Raw genomic sequence first — 15272 nt, 5'->3', positions numbered from 1 at the left:
GGAAATTTACATTTCTCTAATTGTATGCCCATGCAAACTCTTGTTCTTGGTACCTAGCCATAAAGCACGTTTTTTGTGAAAAAATGCATTACTCCAAGGGAAAAGAAAGGGGGAAAAAACCCCTTAAAACTACTGAACTCTTTAATGCTCAAAGTAGTTTCTACTATCTACTTCAAATGAAATATCAGTAATTAGATTCTCTTTCAAAGATAATGAAAATTTGTGACTTAGCATCCTGTTTACATATTCAAAATTTAAACTTCCAGAAACTGTCTCTGCACCACAACATTTAAAGACTGCAATAACAGACATGAACATACTACACTGAAAATTACCAGAGTGCATTTACGATTAACTGGCTGGTGCTTTCTTCCCTTCTTCCCATAACAAAGACGAGACATTTCCCTTCTAAAAATAAAACGTGACTAAAAAAAGAAATTAAACAAAAACCACGGTTGCAGGCTGTTTGAAAGCATTCTCTGTACCTGCTGTCAGCTCCAGGCACAGGCAGAGCCCCACGATGCCGTGACGGGAGAGTTTGCTGGACGCTCACATTTGACTGACAAGGCAGGCAGCAAATGAGCGAGGGTGCAGCAGGGGATGTATCGCAAATGATGACGATACACGAGGAGGAAGGCTTCCTGTGCTCAAGCGTGGTTGCAGAGCACTAGTTTGTTAAAAGGCCAAAGTATTTAAAGACACAGAGCTGAATTGTTTGTACACAATATTGAAGAACACAAAAATAATCCCCAAGAACTGCTTGCAATATTTGGTTATAAGGTAATTGCTCATAAACAATTTCTAATGGTAAAGTGTTTGCATTCAATATTAAACTAATAGTTTGTCTTCTTTGTGCTGACAACCTTACATAAACCCTGTAAGTAATTTCTGAGAGTTCAGAACCAGTTAGAAGAGTGGTCAGTGAAGATTTAAAATATTTTTAAAAAGGTGGTTTTAAAGCATTTTGAAACTGCTAGCCTTGCAGCCTTTTCAGTTTGTAAGCTACAAGAAGAAAATGAATCCTTTTGTCTATAAGTTAAATTTGCTGTATGGGTTAAACGCTAGTCCCAGCACGAAAGTATTTTTGGAATCATGATTACTTTTTCCCTTAAGGAAGGATGTTTATTTAAACAGGCACGTGCAATACTAAAAAGCATGACAACCCTGCAAGAATCTCCTTGCAGTAGCACTTGCAGTCTTTCTACCCCACAGCCAAAATGAAACACCTCCCTTCCCCCTGCAACATCCCCCAAAACAAACAACAACCACCAAAGTAATCTCCACATCACCCATGCTCCAGGTTCTGTGGGAAACTATTAAACCGGCCAGGGCAGCAACAGAACAACATTAAATCATTGCTCGCTCAGGCTGTTGTGCTGTGATCTAAAAGCCAAGACATCCAAGCAGAGAAAACCAGAACCAAAACTTGTATTTTACTGCAAATTATGTATTGGAACACCTCACCTTGCACTACTGTCTAACATTCAGATGGATGTTTTTCTTTTCAGTAAAACCTTTTATGGGAGCTGGCATCTCTAAAAGCAAATTTGTTCTAACTTATCAGAAGTATTAAGGTGGCAAGTAAAAACATTGTTATCATTGGAACATTGAAGCTGGGATTTAGGAAATTCAAATATGTAACAATGATTTGACTAAATATATAGTCAAATGGTGTATGATTCAAATAATAAGTCATATGTCTATTTATGCGCTTAAGTTTTTTTGTTTCGTTTAATTTTCAAATAATAGGTGAACTAATACTAAGGGTTATAACAAGAACAAAAACCAGACACCCTTAAAACTGTTTCAAATGAGAGTTATCAACAATATAAAAATACAATACAAGCTACAGACATCACCCCCTTCTCTGCCAAGTATGGGAAATCTTAAAGGAATGGAGAATATGCAGCAAAAGTATTTCAAACTTTCTCTGAAAATGAAACTTTTAAGACTGAAAGCAAAAGTTAGTAATAAAACTAAATCTTCCACAGCCTACTTCATCAGTCATCTGTTCCCTGCCCTTCAAGAAAAAAAAAATTCTTCCCTAACACAAGCCAATACACTGTTTCTGGGAAGGAAGAAAAGAATCTGCATAACTGAATCCTTTTTCATCCTGTAACATTTTATCTTAAACAAGTCTAACAATTTGCTTAGAAGTTTAAATCTTCTCTCTGAATAAAAATTACTTTTCTCATAGCTTCTCAAAAGGCTTTTAAAAACGTGCTCAAAAGAAAAGTAAGCAATAAAATTCTGTTTGATCTGACAACTCACTTTTTCACTGAATTACAGCTGCAAAGTTTAATGGGAATGAATGCACAAGTAACTTTATGAGACCCCTGACAGTGTTTTGCTGCTCAGCCCTGCAGCAGCAGCAGCTGCCCTCATGAGCTGGCAGCTGCCCTCAGCTGGGAGCATCTGCTGCAGAGGGAGGGCAGCAGAACCTGAGCAGCATCGACACACAGAGCACTCAGGGAAGTGGCAAACTTGTCACTGGTGACAGATCTCCACCCCAGGCACAGAGAGAAGCCCACATGAGAAATCTGACCTCAGTAGCAACACTTAGTTAAAGATTAATAAACTGCCCTTTTATTTTTTCAGGCATTTGGGGATTACAGTACTGATCTGTTAACTGGAATAAGAATCTCATATCTTGCTGCAATTAATGTAGGCCTTGCCATCAGTGTTCTTAATAAAAGATTCTAGTGAGGAGCACCAGCTCACACATGACATCTGTGCAGAACAGCAGCAAACACTTAAGAGCATCCGCCTATTTCTTACATAGACAATGGAGCAACACAAAATATATCTAATTACACTGAATGACAATCTTGTTAATCTTGTCATTGTTAATTCACAACCAAGATAAAGATCTCTACACAATCAATGTGCATAGTCCTCTCAGTATTTTACCTCACAATGTCATTTCTTCTAATAAACTAATCTATCTCAAAAAATACTTAAGCAGTAGCAGAGAAGAAGTAGTGACAACAAATAGAGGTACAATTTATGGAATGTCTTATTTCCATTCCAAACCAATTACCTGGTTTAGACCTTTTGCCATACCAGATTTCAAGTTATCACATGGCAAGGTTACATAACACTAAAACAGGGCAGTAAGCATAGTAATCCTCAACTTCCCTAGGAAGACTGGACACCCAGTGTGGAAAAAGGTTTTTGCAGCTGGGTCAGATGGAACTATTTTGTTTCACATAGTCACTAACAATGTTCTGATACCACAGCAACAGAAAAGTCATGACACTGAATTCTACAATCCCTACATTTAACACTCATGCTTTTTGAGTGAGGTTACATTAGTAGAAAATGTATTTCTCAGGCTCCATCCCTCCTGAGAGACAGAGGTTAGCCCAGAAGGATAACAGGACAGGCAGGAAGGGGCGTAATTCCTCAGTTTATTTACAACTTACTGTTGATTCCACATGAATAGGCGTAAAGCTCAGGAGTAATGAAGTTAGAATGTAGTTGAAATAAAAAAAATCAGGTACTGGCTCCTATACAAAATTACTACTCTGTCTTCTAGAACAAGTGAGTCAAATTATTGGCAGTGAAGCTAACATTCAATTACAGCTAAGGAAGGTCTGATCCCTTTTCCCTTTACAGGTACAAGAAACACTAAAACATTACAAAAAGCTATCTCCTGTAGTGTCAATACAACATGGACTGGCACAACTTCTTAGCTGGCTGAGAAAGTTTCCATAAGAAAGGAAGTCTAATTTGAGAAGTCATCCTTTGTTTCCTGTCAACAGCTTAAGGAAAGGCAGGGTAGAAAAAAAAGGAAGTATTTTTCCATCACAAAGATTTCCTGAGGATTTTCAAAGGTATGCTGAAAGCCATTAAGAATCTCAAAAGCACAAGCTTTTTAGCTGAATGGCTCTGCTTTAACTCTTTGCAGAGGGACCATCCCAGCTCCCTCTATTAGATACAAGAAATAGCCATCAATTAGCCAACTGCACATTCATGACTCCAACTACAGAACAGCTCCAAATCATCAAAACCTCTGAATTTCCAGTTACAAGTTATAAATAGATTTGAAATAGATTAAGTAGTGAGAATAAATACAGCAAAACAAGAAATACCCTAATGCATGAACTTGAGAGACAGTACAGTATTATTCAAGTTAATTGCAAAATAATGAAATTGCAAAGAATGAAAGTTACCAATCTCTGCAAAGAGCATTGGATTATGTAAATAGACACCAGAATCTTTTTCTCCCACCACAACAAATTAACAGAAACATATCTACTACAGCACATGACTGCTAGAATTGAAGAGATTCATCCTCCAGTAAAAAAGCAAAGCCTATTAGAAATTCTGTGGTAATGCACAGCCACACATGCATAGTGACACATCCAGTTTCTTAACTGACAATACATGATGCAAAAACCAAATAACTATCTAGTTTGTATATCCAATTCATTATCATAAAGAGACAGCCTTTCCAGAAACATATCAGAAAACATATTCTTCTTCTGAAGAATGTTAGCATGGTTCATCTTTACACATCCTATGCAATGTTTCATTCAAGAAGCCTACAAGTTTCAGGCTTCCTCTTCTCTCTGCTCATCCAGTATTATCCAGCTTGTCATACAGCATTATGTTCATATCACATTTTAAAATGCAAGGCACAACAAGCAGATGTTGCACCAGCATCCAAGCACTGAAGTATACAGCAAAGAATGGAAGCAAATTTACAGAAGTAACATGATTAAGAATACAAAAATTAAGATAGAAGTGCATTCTAAAACTGCAATATCCACTTTAATATAGAAACACTGTAGGTTCCAGTCCAGATCAAACAAGATCCAAGAACTTAACATCTCAAAAAGGTTTCAAGACTGGGATATTGGACATAGGTGCTTATCTAACCAGGAGACAATCACTGTTTGTGACCTGTTTGTGACATTTCCATAAATATACAGAAATAGAATTCTGAGACACTCCAGAAGATACAGCTTCAGTAATGCTGGATGGCTGAGTGTCCAAGTCAAATACCATTTAAAGAAGACAGAACTTTAATTGCAACTAATGGCTTGATGTAGCAAGCATTTTCAAAATACATCTTAAGTTCTAACTGAAATTCAGTTGGACAAGTGAGTGACAATGCTTTCCAGAAACATTGTATCCATGTTTTCTACCGACATTCAATAGGCAAAACCAAAGGTGATTACAATGAAATGCATGTCCAGAACGTGACCTACCATGTCTAGGAAAAAATATTTGCAAGTATCTATTAACTCAAGCTTCATTTTGAAAATTAACTTCTAGACAGTTTAAAATCAAATTATTTGTATTTCCTTCACAATTAACAAACTTAATAAAAAAATCAAACTACTATAAGACCAGTTTGTGGGTCATAAGACAAGAAATTTCCCATTTTCAAATATCTTGAGTATGAGTATTTATATTTACATGGACACAAAGTACAACTCAGTCTTGAATAATGGCAATGAGATCAAGTGACAGGGAAGGGAAAGAAGAATCAATGCTTTAAACAAGAATTACTGTAATGCAGAGCAATTCAAGTGTTTCCTTAACAGATTTCAGGTTTAAATAGGAATCTACTATATACACTACTTGAACTTAAAAAGGAAATTAGATTAGACCATAAGTACCAATGGAAATTGTTTCTGAGACACTGCACAACAGAAGGAGTCAGCTTGCTGTCAAGTCTTGCCATGTTTAGATGCAAGTACAGAATATGCTTAGGAAAACAAGTTTGTTTATTAACACATAACAGTATTCATCGTTTGTGCTAACAGATATAGAAAGCCATTAGCACTTGAACTTAGACACATCAAGTAAAAAAAGAATACCAAGATAAACATACCTTACAGCTCAGTAGAGATGGTAAAAAAAACAGCACCAAAACAGAAAAACCCTAACAACCCCACACAAGTCAAAACACTCTCTTTCTTGGTGTAAGCCCATTCACTAAAGTACAAGATAAAAGATATATTCGAGAAAAATAGATGGGGATAACACAACTGAGAATTTAGCATCACTTTCATTTCTTAGATAGTATATTAAATAAAGTTATTGCCTATTCATTTCTAGTGGGTACCAGAGACAAGTCTTTAGTAAGGGCTAGTCTTAAGTGAAAAAGTATCCTTTTTATAAAGCTTTGCAAATGACACAGGCAGGAAGACAAATACTGACTAACAACATCAGCGATAGCCGCTGCAAGGTGCCTCAGACAGATTGTTTCAGACTCTGTGAATTAGTCACCTTTACTGATGGTAACATGAGACAGCAGTAGATTCATAGTTATTTCTAGTAAGTCAATTTTCTATCAGAGGTACAACACATAAAAAGAGAAAGTTAAAGGAAGTGCTGGAATTTTCCCTGACACTATGCACAATGCAGTATTTGATCAAGGTAGAAGTAAGCAGACAAAAACTGAAGTTTGAATAAGCATTCAGTCCTATTCATTGATAATAAACCAACACCTACTACTTATTTCATTTACTGATCTTTGCCTTTGTTTATTACTTCTTTCCATAATTTCTTTTCCACTAAACAAACACAGAGTTTTTCAAAGTCTATTGATAAAAAGCTGCACCTGAATGTATTAAAAGAACTTGCAAAGAAACAAAAGCTGTTTCAGAGCACCACCTGGGTTACCCATTAATCCTCTTCCCTGTCCTTCTAGTTTTAAGATACTGTACAATGACATCAGGAAGAACACCTTTTGGAAAAGAAAATACTCCACTACCTTCATTCTTTGCTAGATGAACAGTACTTTGTGATGCATTTCCACTTCCCTTCCACCCAGAGTTCTCCTATCCTTGTGATTTGAAAAAGGCAGCCTGTTTTTCAGCCAAATACCCAGAAAAAGGCTTCAATTATACTGTTCGCCTGCTATTTTAGATTGCACCTGGAGCAAAAACTGACAGAAGAAAAGCTTGCTGCATTGAAGGAAGGAAGTACACTGATTGATAATAATGACTGAAATTCAGCGGAAATAATGGGTATGACAACAATGGCTACAATTCCCCATATTTACTCAAATTTTCTAGCATACATGTTAGAAGCCACTAAAATGCAGTTTTATGTAATGACAGCTCAAACCATCCAGTACTGTCAAACATTTCTGATTAGAAAGTTTTTAAGAGCTTTCAGGTTTGTGCTAAAAGTCAGTCATAGGAAGTCACATTAAACAAATTAAAATGCACAGAAGACCACACTAGTACATTTCTTGTACTTGCATAACATTTTTTATAAAGTTATTCATCTCACTAATCACATTAGCATATAAATCCAGAAAATTATTATTTGATAATATTAAGAGAAGCAAGCTTGACAATTTCACTAACACATAGAAATTAGAATATTTTTGAAATGTTTCCTATGACCGTTTCCAGAGAAGACCTAAATACAGGCTTAAAGTCTGGCCTCATTCTGTGGGAAATAACTTACAGATTTTAACACTTGCACAAAATGTATTGCCTCAAATACTTTCAGAAATAGTTTCTAAAACCTAATACATTCCACCATGAAAAAACATTTTCACTCTATTCTGTGGAAATTATTCTGTAGTTATATTAAGGTGTCAAATTACTGAAGAGATCAGTAAAGGAGAGATATACTGTGCTTTAAACCGTAACACAGATCATTATTCACTGATACCCATGCTCCAAAAGGCCAAATTTTAAAACTCCAAATATTTATAAAGGCTTTGAGCAAGAGTTAACACCAAAATACATTGCTGGTAAAAACTCAAGCAATACATATGCTGAAAATATGAAAGTTAAAAAAGACATGTTTTTATTATACTAATTTCAATGTCTCAAAGCAAAAATGCTCCATGCAAAATCACTGAGTTGCAGGGAATGTTTTGCAACTATGGCCTAATTCTTCAACTAGCTACATTTCAACTCTGAATCCAGAGTTCTATGTTTCTAAGTTTTGGAGCCAAGCTACTACCTGTAGTTAAGACTATTGTGGCTCTTTAAAATTTCTTTTATGCTCTACATAAAACAGTGTAGACTTCCTTAATTTCAACATGTTCCACTGCAGGGTAGGGGGAAGAAAAACAAAAGAAATCTTACAGTCAGAGATTGCAATTGCTGTCCCAAGACTCAAACAGTGCAGATGGGATACTTCTACAATATATATATGACAAGAATCATCAAACTTTTGACCAACATTTGAATGTACAAGACTGGAAGTGCTTTAACTGCATGTACACTACAAAACAAAACCACGTAGACGTGTAAAGATGTGTCCATAGAAACACAGTGGACACAGATTCACATGAGAGAAATGTGCTTATTATTAACAAAAAAAAAAGAAATAGTTCCAATTACAACATATTTCTAAAATACAGTCAACAGCATTATAATGCATGAATAACTCACAACTGAAAAATTAATTACTAAATTATTTAAAAGACATGTCATTAATAGCTGTTCTTTTCCTCTTTTGCTGTCCCATCCCTTTTTTAGTGTCTTACCAATAAACACTTGACACTCTAAATACAGGAATAATAAATATCAGAAAACTGTCAGTTTATGAGACTGAAAACTAAGTCTGCTTCACCAAAATTCCAACTTTGTTGTTGTACTCACATTCCTTTCCCTAGGAATTTTAAGTTACAACTTGCTCCACACAAAAAAATGATTTGGAATTGTGAAATGTTGCCCTAATCTGATGTTAGAGTAAAGCATTAGGATGGCATAAACTGAACAGCCATGATCATGATCATCAGACTAATAAGGTGTTTCTTTTTTTCCTCCTGGAAAATATTTAATAATATTTTAATATATTCTAATGTGTGTATTAAAAAAAAAATCTTTGATACTGCTCTTCCTTACCTCCCACTCTTTAGCAGCATCTTCAGTACTCGATTCTTCACCAGTTTCAGGCTCATCCTTCTTTTTTACCACTATAAATCCAGGTTCCCGAAGAGACTCCCCAGTGTCTTCTGCATATATTTCTGGGCTCCACTGGATAAAGAAGACATACAAGTGATCTGTCCTAGAAAAGTCAAGTTATGACACAGAAAAAAAAATAAGGTAAGTTTGTGATGTTTAATAATATCAAGTATTTAAAGTTAAAATAAAAATACTATTTCATATTTTACTAGATATTAGAGACACATTTGAAAAAAACCTAGGTAGTTCTTTAGGTTTTTTTCAGCTTTTACATATATGAAGCTGACTCTGGAGAAAAAGAACAGGAAGCAAGTTGGCAATGGACTAGCTGTGATTTCACATATAAGTATGATCTTTCAACCACTTCTGTCCCATTGGATACCTCTGCTTAAAATTGAAATAACTCCCAAAATAAAACACAAAGACTTTTTTAATCTTATTTAGAAAGAGTTACATAAAACCAAACAAAATTAGAATTTAAAAAATGTCTGCATGTTTGTTTACCCTATGCCTGAAGAACAACTGACCACTTCCAAGACATAATCAGAATTGTACAAATTGTGGAAAGTACTACAGATGTGGGGGAAGACCGCTGAAAGCATGCAAATGTATATATGAATCATAAAATCATAAGCTACAGACTATTCTAACTATAGTAAGTACCAAGATTCAAAGTTACCTCATTTTAACTTATATGCCACAAATAACACTGTTCTCCAGTCAGAAGAGCAAAATCACCCTAATTCACAGGAGAAAATTATTTGTAATCCTAACAGATGTCAGTCTATTCTGTATTTGCTGCAGGTGCACAGACAGAGCACTCAGGAAAAGGACTTGCAATGCATCCACTAGTATCTCTTGATCATGGAAAAGAGAGTCAGAGCTAGAGCTTCATGGCTCTGGTTGCAAGACTTTGAATATTCCTTATGTCTTTCTCCAGAGATATTTGCTATATCTGGGTATTGTATTAGCATGAAGAATAATATTTGAGCCTTTTCTTCTCCCTTCCTTAATAATCTTTGAAAAACTGAACACTTGAAGAACAGCAAGAGATACAGAACTTCAAAGTTTCTCAAAAGTGCAGTTATATTTTTCATGTACCACTGACCAAAAAATTTCTGCACACAGGTATGTAGTCTCTGAACAGGGTCAGTTATCCAGAATCACCCTTGTTAAGATTGAGGCTCCTGAAGAACAATGATAAAAGGGGAGGGAAAAAGAAAAGGGGGCAAATCTTTCTCAGGCAGTAGCAAAGAACAAAACATTCTGGAAGCATAAGTTTACGTAAATTCTATCACAGAAGTTCAAAACAAGAGGCTGCAGACTCCTCATGGACTGAATGAGGCATCAATTTTAGGTTGTCATGAAAGCGTGAAAGTTTTTTTTTTAAGTTCTGATTTTAGCTCTTCAAGAACTTTGATTTATGTATAATTATAGCAGTTAGAAAAAGGACATGAAACTTGATGCTTAAGGTACTATAAGACTCTCCTTCCCAGACTGGCTCCTTTGAGAGTAAGAACACTGAAATAACGCTTTTCTCTCTTTTGTACCACTCGGTGACAAAGACAACTGGATTGGCACTAAGTATTTTCATCTATGCAGACTAGCACTCAGCAAGGTTAACACCAAATTAAGAAAACAAACACCCCACTATGAGAACATAGCTTTTTCTTTACAAAAAACATAGGACACACATTGAATGAATCAAGAACTGATACTGATAGTAAACTACCCCATTCAGTTAGAGAGAGAGAGAGAAAATAATTCACAGATGAAAATAATTTCCAAGGAGGTCAGTACAGACTGAAAAAATAAGAAACCTTTCTTACAAAACAGGTGATCAATTCTGCTTTATACTGAAGGTAAGTACTTGCTACATTAGAAAATGAACCAAAGAGGCAGTGATCATTTTAATCAACTAATCTAGACATCATTGGCGTATATGAAACATGTATCTGATTTCAAATTAAATACGATACTGCTAGAACAAGCAGATTTGAGTTAACTGTAACCACAAGAGAACTCCTGGCCCAGACAGGATTAACAGCAGCAGAATTAGTGGGACAGACTTTTGACTCAAAACTTTGCATTCTCTTTACCACTTAAGAGGTAGCAGGGGTGGTGTTTAAAAGCAGGTCAGTGATGCACTACCATGGGCTCAATTCTACCTGTTGGATAAGTACAATACTTGATATAATTTCAGCCCATCACACATTTCCATCCATAGTGGACATAAAAAAAGACTACTGCCTTTCTTGTTGCAGCCAATTTCAGTATAAAATAATTATATTTCTGTAATCAACCTTTTCTCCTTAGATTAAAGAACCCCACTTACTTCTAATTTTCTTTATATGTTACACTTTCTAGGCATTAAATAGTCTTGCTGTTTTCCTCTGGACTCTCTCCAATTGATCCATATCTGTCCTCAACTGCAGTGCCCCAACTGGACATTCTATGCCATTCAGCTCAAAAGAAAAGACGGAAAAGTGACTTGATCATTGTGGGTAGGTATTTACACCAGATGATAACTAATATTTTTTTGTTTCTTTCTTTTCTCCCCACTCTTTGACAAGGATGTAACACCCCTAAAAACCAATTTTGGGCTGAAAAGAAGTCACAGTTTCCTAGCAGTAAAAATCATCTCAGAATACAAGGCTGTACCAGTGAGTGATCATGAACAATCTCATGTCTTTGAATGAGTTCAACAAATTCAGGTATTTTTCCAGTAGACATGCTTAAGGTAGCTCATGGAAAGGTTTTACCTTCCATATACAAAGAAAAGAAAAAAGAACCCCAGCTATCTCTTCTGAACTCAGAGAGGATTTTTAGAAAGTTTCCAAATAATGAGAAGCACAGATAAAGACAAAAATTTTGCTGCAGAACTTACTTCCTCCACCAGACACCACTTGACTCATTCTTTTGTTATTTACTTGCTACAAACAAGAGCCTAAATAGTATAATAAGAAGCTACTTGCCAAACTCCCAAGTAACTCAAGTAAATCAGTAAAATGTCTCTAAGGTAATGAGGTACTCCAATGGCAAATACAATACGAGCCAATCAACAACATCCTCAGACACTGACCCTTTTTAGTGATTACTTAGAGAGATACAGTCGCTGCAAAATTTTGAATGGTGCAGAAAAAATGAAAAGCTCAAACACCTACTGGCAATTGCTGATTTTTACAGTTTGCCTCTGTCTTACCTTTCTTGTGGAACAGCAAACCAGTACTCATGTTTTTTGTCCCTTTGTGCATACTGTTGCATTGTTGCACTTGCTTGAGAAACGAATGTTTTTCTCATGGGTTTTCCAACCCTGAGACACAGAAACTTGTGAGATCGATGTCGTCTTTTTTCTTTCATAACAGAAGAACCTAATAATAAAGACAAAGTAAGCTGTCCACAAGGTACTAAAGAGCTCAACAAAATCATTAATTAATTTTATAATAGACAATTGAGGGATATAGAACATTTATGTAAGTGAGTAATGAGAGATGGGATAAGATAAATAGTAATAATAACCTGTCCTTTTTTGTTATGAATATCACAACAGCAGAATTAACTTCAGACTACAACAAACTAAATTCTAACATTCATTTCTGCTTCCAACTAAGATCACAGTGTTACAGCATTTCATCCATGCTTGGAAGTATTCAAAGTATTCTTTATGCATACTCTCAACACTGAATCACCACCCTCCCACTATTAAACAGTATCCCACATACACGAAAAAGATATTGCGTTAAATATGTATTTTGGCTTGATTCACATGTGTCAGAGATGTTGTTAGTTATTTATCACTTACAAGGGAAAACATTCTGGCCCTACTGATACAGGATTAAGATGAATTTTAATTTTGTAGCTATATCAAACACCTCAATGGTATGAACACCACCTCAGGGTGAAGGATACTGGATTTTGCAGCACAGGATTTTTCTCTCTGGTGGTATATTTAATTGAACTCATAGAATTATATGACTACCCTCAAGGTCTGAATTGTCAAGTCAGCACAAGCTAAAGTAAGAAGCCTTCTTAAACTTTTTTCTTTACTAGATGATTTGCCAAATCCTCCAGCCACAAGAGACTTTTTTATAGCAAGAAAGGAAAATGTAATTTTAAGAGTTATTAGGATCAGTTATGACAATAAAGGGTTTATCCTAGCTCTGGTATTATATGTACATACAGATAAGTTTCAGTTTCCCAGGACACATCTTTTCTTTACCACTAAGCACAGAAAACATCACCTTCTTGCTCTATAAGCATTTTCTCAATAAGATTTTTACCATGAAGTTTAGAACAGCACTGTTCCACAAAAGACTATTTCTTTTTTAGTAACTATTTAAATGTGTGACTCCAATTTTCAGTCATGTTTTCAGTCAACATTTTAGAATTATACCTGCAGCATATAGTATAGTAAATTAGCCATAATAACATGCATTATTTGGAAGTATTTTATTAATGTGTAAACTCAAAGGTAAATTGACAGATTGAAAAAAAACACTAAAAAGAAACAAAAATAAACAAAAAAAGCCTGTTTCATAGGACTGACATGCAAACTCTGTGCCAGTGTTAGATAAAAACTTTTCAATGATTTGGCAGTTTTAATTTTAGTCCTTCAGAAGCAGCAGATTAGGACTTCCCTGAGTTCAGAGAAGTGGGACTATGGTTCCAGCTATCAGAAAAAGTAAAACCAAACAATTTAGCTCTGCCCCAAGTCTCAAAATGACTATTTCAGACGCTTTTTTAAGTGAGTTCTCCAATTTCTTGTATATTTGATACATAATTAATGAGAAAAGATTTCAGCAATGGCTACTGTGTCTCATTCTTCTTGTCTTTCCTTTTCAATGTCTGCCAATATTCAGCTAAGCTGTAAATATTTTGTCATGCTATCATTAATGATATTTTAACTTGTTTTTACACACATAAAATTAGAGATTGTTACAATTTCTCCAAAGTATCAACCACACCTAGCTTTATTTCAGTCCAGTGGTTAACAAAGGTGTCTGTAAAAACAGAAGCTTGGGCAATAAAAAAATAAAAGCAGATACAAGTGAGACATTTTAAGTTATTCTAAACTTGATGCGTCTACTTGCATTGCATGACCTCAACATTCAGAACAAATATTCCAAACTCAAACATCTGACTTCTTTAAAGTTCATTAATTCCAAACTCAAACATCTGACTTCTTTAAAGTTCAAAAAACAATAGTTCTCAAGATCTAAATTCTCAAAAGCGCCACAAAAGAGAAAAATTCAACTAAGTTCCTGCTATATGAAAGGGACAAAAAGACTGTCTAGGTAACTTACTGATCCAAAACTCATAGTAGGACTACTTCAGCATTTTATTTTGAGAAAGGCTACTTTTAAGTGTTTACTATATTTCAAATTTTTAATGACTTGGTGTTTTTAGTGACCTGCTGCTAATAGATGTCATATACAGCCTGATGTTTTTCAAGAGCTATAAAGCAGATCTATGCTTTTATCTTGGTTCTGTTTCATCATGTCTGTAGAAGCTTCACCAAATCTATCTAGACTGAGAAATATTACTTCATAATTTACTCATTTATTTGCATTCTGCTAATACAACATGCAAGAATAAGAGATGTAATAATTCCAACTGAAGTTGGACTGAATTGGTACAAATCTCCAAAAGGCATCTTGTGCTTTTTGTGTTTTTTCCTTTGTACTTTACCCCACCAACCTTGAGTGAGGCAGCAGCACTATGTGCATATAAGGTTTCTAGCCAGCACTCTTCTGTAGGACTGTATGCAGACACTTTTTTGGTTATATACATATTTACTCTGCAAATATACAGCTCACATAACAGACGAACAACCTGCAGTCAGTCAATGATACAATCTTACAAAAAAACAAAACTAAAGCATTTAATGCTACTGAGTTACAAATATTCAGTTGTAAGAAAAGCAGCAATTGTGCCAAAGAAAACTTAGTACCTGAATTCTTTTAAAGTTACAACCAGCAACTACTGCTAGCTGACATCCACCAGAGGTATTAGAAAGTAGACAGAAGTATTAGAAATACTTCTAATATTTAGGGCATAAAAGCCAAATTTATCACAGAATTATGCAAGTATTCATCTGCTTCAAATTTCAAAATTCATTTACTTCCTTAAAAGAAGAAAAACACCCCAGCCCAACAAACCAAAAACAAAAAACCCCAAAAAAAACAACAAGCAAAAAACCATTATATAAGATTTTGAAGTGTAAATGAACTTCTGCTAACCAAAGAAACAAACAGTTCAGTTATCTCTATTAGTAAGATGGGAAGACATCCGAAAGTAACTTGTGAATTTTTTAGAAAGCAAATTCAAATTCATCCAGAAGCATACTGAAGTTGTTTAAAGGCACAGCGTATTTCTGTATGA

At 35.1% G+C, this 15272-nt stretch overlaps 1 protein-coding gene across 3 annotated transcripts in view; it reads right to left on the bottom strand.

Annotated features, from left to right (window-relative positions):
- Positions 1-15272, bottom strand: part of OXR1 (oxidation resistance 1) — a 227912-nt gene that overhangs the window by 22686 nt on the left and 189954 nt on the right. For all 3 annotated transcript variants that reach the window (XM_031058973.1, XM_031058972.1, XM_031058974.1), the window contains exons 9-10: positions 12094-12262; positions 8832-8994 (exon numbers count right to left, since the gene is read on the bottom strand). In XM_031058973.1, the coding sequence (XP_030914833.1) occupies positions 8832-8994; positions 12094-12262 (332 nt within the window). The remainder of the gene's footprint in view (positions 1-8831; positions 8995-12093; positions 12263-15272) is intronic.

This window comes from Geospiza fortis, unplaced genomic scaffold (genome assembly GCF_000277835.1).
Source record: "Geospiza fortis unplaced genomic scaffold, GeoFor_1.0 scaffold200, whole genome shotgun sequence".
In the NCBI taxonomy this organism is placed as follows: Eukaryota; Metazoa; Chordata; class Aves; order Passeriformes; family Thraupidae; genus Geospiza; species Geospiza fortis.
Note: the sequence above shows the minus strand (reverse complement) of the source record. Positions and strands in the feature narration are given on the sequence as shown.